The 6,000-nt window shown below is 60.6% G+C and overlaps 1 protein-coding gene across 1 annotated transcript in view; it reads right to left on the reverse strand.

Annotated features, from left to right (window-relative positions):
* The window catches only part of FBN3 (fibrillin 3), a gene marked incomplete at both ends in the record, with an annotated part of 60,439 nt that extends 58,661 nt beyond the window's left edge, over positions 1-1,778 (reverse strand). Inside the window, 4 exons of the mRNA XM_082835569.1 lie at positions 222-317; positions 674-772; positions 1,365-1,447; positions 1,582-1,778. Of these exons, the coding sequence (XP_082691695.1) occupies positions 222-317; positions 674-772; positions 1,365-1,447; positions 1,582-1,778 (475 nt within the window). The remainder of the gene's footprint in view (positions 1-221; positions 318-673; positions 773-1,364; positions 1,448-1,581) is intronic.
* Between the last annotated feature and the right edge of the window lie 4,222 nt (positions 1,779-6,000).

Here is a 6,000-nt window from a genome sequence, read left to right on the forward strand (position 1 = left end):
GCCTGAGGTCCCCCAGCAGCAGAGGGAGCTGGGGCCCCGGGCGGGCCCTCCTTCACGCAGGAATCCCCATAATCCGGCCCAGACCAAGAGATAAGATTGTGACAATGAGCGTGTCCCCTCCAATCCCGGTCCCAGAGGAGTGACCCGTGGGCGGTGGGCAGGTGGCAGCGGAGACCTGACCTCTGGGGTCCCAAGCCCAGGTGTGCGTGATGAGTACTCACGTTGCCCACACACGGTGCCCGTGTAGCCCCTCTGGCACAGGCAGGACTCCCCTCGGCAGCTGCCCCCATTCATGCAGCGCACACTGCACCCCGACCCTGCGGGCGGGGAAGAGGGACACACAGGAAGGCCCCGAGATGCATGCACAAGGCGCCGGGACCAGGTGCGCCCAGCCTGGCTGTGGTCCTTCAGCAAAACCAGCCTGGGCTCCCGGAAGCTTCGGGAAGCCTCTCACCTTCTCTTCCCACCCCTGGGGGGTCACTTGCTTTCTTTATTTTTTTTTAAGCTTATCATTTTTTTTTTTTCATTTTTTACTTTTTTTTTTTTTGACCTCGCCACGCGGCATGCGGGATCTTCCCCGACCAGGGATCGAACCCAGGCTCCCTGCGTTGGGAGCGCAGAGTCTTACCCACTGGACCGCCAGGGAAGTCCTGGGGGGTCACTTCCTGCTCACCTCGGCTCACCCCGCAGCTGGGGGCCAGCTTCCCATCAGCACAGGCGCACAGGTTGGGTCGGGAGCAGAAGCCCTCGCCGCAGGCGTGCCTACAGACCGCTGGAGAGTAACAGGTGACGGTCAAGGCCAGGACCCGAATCCTCCGCCATCCCCACCCCATGGATGCCCCGGGGGCCGAGGCTCTGCTGGAGCCATTGGGAGACAGAGGTGCTCTTTGGGCCAGAAACGCTGAGTAGTAAGGACAGAAGCTGGAGGTGCTGGGGCACTGGCTGTACTGTTGGGGAGGAGGCGAGGGGGCATCTCCTGGAAGCAGAGCCGGATTCTAGACACATTAGAATGGGGTGCGTGTGGGAGTGGGGAAACAGAGAGATTAAGAGACACACACACACAGAGAAAAAGACAGACACAGAGAGACAGAGACTCAGAGAGAGACCAAGACAGAAAGAGACAGAGACTGAGACAGACAGACGGACCAACAAGCAGACAGACACAGGGAAGTTGTACGACAAAGAAACACGGGCGGGTGGCCTGGGAGCCTGCAGACAGAAGCAGGGGCCATTCCTGTGGCTTAGCCAGACGTCCCAGGCCAAGTCCACTTTTAAACAAGGCTGGACTTGCTGGCCGTAAGTAAGAGAACTGCCCCAGTGTCCCCTGCCTGCACCCCCCACCTCCAGAAGGGACCGACACTCACGCACAACACACTGGTTCCCACCAGGCAGCGTCCTCCAGCCGGGGCAGCAGTAGGCATGAAATCGGGAGCCACACACATTCGGCCTTCAGGAGAGCAGGCATGGCTGGTGAGCCCCTGCCGAGCTGGACTTCCCCTGGGCCTCACCCCCCGCACCTAGCAGGACAGCCCAGCCCAGCCCACACCCCAGGGGCTTCTCGGCATCCCGGGTACCACACACCCCTGCAAGAAGCCTGGGCTGCCACGCCTGCGCACACGTCCGAGACCTGCAGGCTCCACAGCCCCATCCCAACGGCCTTGGACACCTGCCACGCACGACAGGGCTGTCCAGGCCAGCAAGAGCCGAGCCAAGGGGTCCCGGGCCATGGTGTGGGTGCCGGCCCCTCTCCTTGTCAAGCACAGACCCTCCAGAACCATGACGTGTCCCTCGGAGGCTGCGGAGAGGAAGCAGAGTCAACCTCAGCAAGAAGCCCTTGGCCACGGGGCACCCACGAGAACCAGAAGCAGTGGGACCGCTGCCGGGATGGAGTAACTGGGGGCTTGTGGGAGCCCAGGGAGGCATCCAACCCCGACCCACAAGCAGGTGAACAGTCACGGGAGGCTTCTCGGAGGAGGTGTGATGTCTCAGCGACGGAGTCATCCAAGAGAAGGGTGTCGGGGCAGACACAGCACACTGAGAGCAGAGGCAAGAAGATCGTGGACCGCTGAGTGGAGGGGAGGGGGTGGCAGGCAGCCAGGGTGTTTCAGGAGTGCATACCTGGGTAATGCAGCTTCTACTTGTACGTCAAGGGCAATGGAGAGCCCTTGAAGGGCTCTAAGTGGGAGGAACAAGGGCAGAAATGGGTGTTTGATGGAGTGTGGAAGGACTTGCAGGGGCCCCAGAGGAAGCACGCAGTTGAAGAGGCTGGGGCAGGCATCCAGATGAGAGGAAAGGATTCCAGGAGCAGGGGGCACAGGCTGGAACTTCCCAAAGGACAGAACATCCATCTGCCCAGCAGGGAAGGGACAGCTTTTGTGCCCACTTCACAGAGGAGCAAACAAAGGCCATCGCACATTTAGCGAAGGGCTGAGTGGGAGCTGAAGCCCAGGCAGAGGTGAGGGAGGGGAAGAAGATCAAGGGTACCCTACCCTCCAGGAGGTGGCTGGCTCTCTCCAGGACCTGGAAGAATGGGAGGGAGGCGATGGGAACACGGCCACTCCTGGCAGAGGAGATGACTAGGCAAAGGTTAGGAGGATGGAAGCTGAACCCTCAGGGAACAAAAGGCAGACCAAGTGGCCTTCATGGGGGGCCCCTTTCAAGTCCCACTTTCCACACCAGGGAGAAGAATTGGGCCTGGGTGCAGAACAGACGGGGAGTCTGCTGTGTGCCCTTGGGTCAGTGGCTGCCCCTCTCTGGGCCTTGGGGTGACATGAGAGTCTGACCAGGTGGTCCCAAGGTCCTCGGAGAAGGAAAAGACCTTTGTCACCTTTGACGGGGAAGCGAGGAAGAATCGGCCCGGCTGGTGAGGGGCACCCCTTTCTTGCTCCCAGGCTGTCCCGGCTGGTCGGCACTCCGAGGACGCCTTCTCTAGGCAGAATTCAGGGCCCACGGGGCCTCCATCTCCGGTCTGGCTTGATCCAACTCCTCCCTCACCCCCCACTTTGCCTCTGAGAACCGCGCCCGGGAGTTTGTGGAATGAATGAGCGGGGGGACGGCGCGCACTGCACGGGGTAACTGGGGGAGGCGGCGGGCAGGAAGCGAGGAATCCCGGGCTCCGCCGACGAGGAGGGGGCACGCGTCCTCAGAGCCCGCCAGCCGCGTTCTCCACCGGGCTGAGCCGGGGACGCAGGCCCGGGAGCCGCGACCACGCTCGGCCCCGCCCTCACCTGCGGGTCAGAGCCCGGCTGTGTCCGCCGCCCGCGCCCGCACCCGCACCCGGGCCGAGCCCCTCCCGCCCGCGCCAGGTCCCCGCGCCCCACGCCGGCGCCGAGCGTAGCGCGGGGAGGGGAAGGGGCTGGGTCCGGGGCTGCCGGCTGCAAACAAAGGAATCCCCTCCCCCTCCGTCGCCCCGGCCCCCTCCTCCCGCCCTTGCCTCCCCCCGACCCGCTGCTCTCCGGTTTCTCCGCCCGCCGATGGTCCCGCGCTTCCCCTACCTGCCAGCCGGCGCGCGTGGAGGCAGGCGCGGCGAGCGGACGCGCGGGGCTCGGCGTTGGAGGGCCGGTTTGGCGCGGCGCCGGGGGCCCGGGGCGGGAACGCGAAACCGAGAGGCCGACCCCGCCGAGTTCCCAGCCCAGAGCTGCCACACGGGGGGAGTCGGGGGCGGGAGGAGTTGGGGGAGGGCGCGTTTGCACCTCTGGAGCTCCCGGGGCGGGGGCCGGGGGCTCCGATGCCGGGCGGAGGGAGGGGCTGGAGCTGGGGGATGGCCTGGGGCTACGGGAGAAACTCCGAGGGGCCGAAGAAATGGGATGGGGGGCACAGAGCCGTAGGCGTGGGCTGAGACGCGGCGTGGGGAGGCTGGGGGGACCACGTTTTCACATAGAAATTGAGTGGTGGTGCCCTGAGATGGGGCTGCGATTTGGGGTGGCCTGGAAGAGAACCAGGCTTGAAAGGTCCCGGGACTCACCTGGAGGCCCACTCCTACGTCCTCCCGAGCCGCCGCCTCCTCCCTCGGGCAAGGAGAATTCCAAGGGTGACTTGGGAAACTTACCTGGCGCCTGGGGCCTGGATTCTTAACTAGACTGACATCCGGAAGCCCCTAAAAATGTAGGCAAAACGATGGCCAAAGATGAGTTTTCTAGAGAGGAGGTCCACATTTTTCATCTGATTCTCAAAATGGAGAGTTTAAGAATCCCGAAGTTCTAGACTTTCTGAGCCTCAGTTTCTCCACCTGTCACAGGGGCTGAATTTCAGAATTTCTGCTCCCTAGCTGGAGCTTACATCCAAACAAAAATTTCTAGCTTTCCCCACTGCTTTCCCACCTCTGAAAACAGACACCACCAGACCAGTGAGCCTGAATATGGGGATTAGTCAGAAGGTGTTTGTTGGACCTGAGGCTGTTATTCCACTCAGCAAACTCCTATGCATCTGGCAAAGCCCAGTTCAAAAATCCATTCCCCACACCGAAATTGTTAGTTTACCCTATTGAATTCCAAAGCTGATTGTGCTGATCATGCCTCCATCAAAGTACTTGTGGAATGAAATAAATAGCAAATAACAATTTGAGGTGATATTTAGCAGGTGCTTATGTTCCAGACTTGGTGTTAAGAGTTTCATACACATTATCTCATTTAATCACCAAAAAATCTCTACGAGAGAGATAACTTTTATAATCTCCCAATATGGGTCCCAAGAGACAGACCTGGACTCTATGACACTCCTGGGCCAGAGAGAAGGAGGGGGGAAAGAAAGGAGCATTCTTTTTTTTTTTTTTTACTTATTTCTTTTTGGCTGCGTTGGGTCTTCGTTGCTGCGCGTGGGCTTTCTCTAGCTGCGGCAAGCGGGGGCTTCTCAGGGGCTACTCTTTGTTACGGTGCGTGGGCTTCTCACTGTGGTGGCTCCTCTTGTTGTGGAGCACGGGCTCTAGGCACGCGGGCTTCAGTAGCTGTGGCACGCGGGCTCAGTAGCTGTGGCTCTCAGGCTGTAGAGCGCAGGTTCAGTAGTTGTGGCGCACGGGCTTAGTTGATCCGCAGCGTGTGGGATCTTCCCGGACCAGGGCTCAAACCCATTTCCCCTGCCTTGGCAGGCCGATTCTTAACCACTGCGCCACCAGGGAAGCCCAGAAAGGAGCATTCTGCCCGGGAATGGGAGCCTTGAAGGCTCACTGGAAAAGAGCAAATATGAAAAGTTGGGGGAAAGATAGACTAATGCCTGGAGACAGGAGAGTATGGAACATGCGCAAATTGAGCAAAACTGGAGCTTTTGGGGAGGGGAGAAAAGGGAAGGCGGGCAAGAGGGAAGCTGGAGGGGTAAGCAGAGGCCAGGAGCCCTCAGTAGTGTCCCCCCACCTCTGAGGGGAGCCATGGTGGGCTTCCAGGAAGAGGAGTCACTCTGAAGGCTGCTCTGTGGGGCCTAGAACTGGGTCTGGGGAGCAGTGAGGGCTCCAGGGCTGGGCTAGGGGGGCATGAGGAAGAGCGAAACTTTGGAGACAAGATTCAGGGCATCCTGACTGAGGGAGAGGGGTTTCCGGGGCAAGTGAGGACGGTCAGGAGGGGTGGTGAGGTGTGGGGAGAGTGAGCTAGGAAAGGAACCCCAGGATCAAGTTGACAGAGGTGTGGAATTCCAGCGTGGGAAGGCCCGGGGGCTGTCGTGGATGAGCCAGCTTTCGGGGACACCTGTGTCACCGCTTCTTAGGCTGCTTTGCCAAGGTCCACCCTGGTCTGCTCTTCAGCCACCCAGTCAGTGTGCCTTACACGGGCACTGGGCTAGGTTCCGGCTGCCCCAGAAGCAGCCCAGCATATGTGTGGAATGTGGGGAGGTACAGTCCCACACCAGGGACACGGCATGACCAATACTTCGATGGCGAAACCCCGAGGTAGGCTGGTAGATCAGGCAGTGCTTCCTTCTAGAATTCTCCCTACCCGCTCTCCGGAAGCCAGAGGAGAAGGAATCCATCAGGTGTGGCGAGACAGAGGCGGTGTGGAGCTGTTGGAAGTCTCAGTG

The sequence above is a fragment of the Leucopleurus acutus genome (assembly GCF_964270905.1).
Source record: "Leucopleurus acutus genome assembly, chromosome: 3".
NCBI classification, from domain to species: domain Eukaryota; kingdom Metazoa; phylum Chordata; class Mammalia; order Artiodactyla; family Delphinidae; genus Leucopleurus; species Leucopleurus acutus.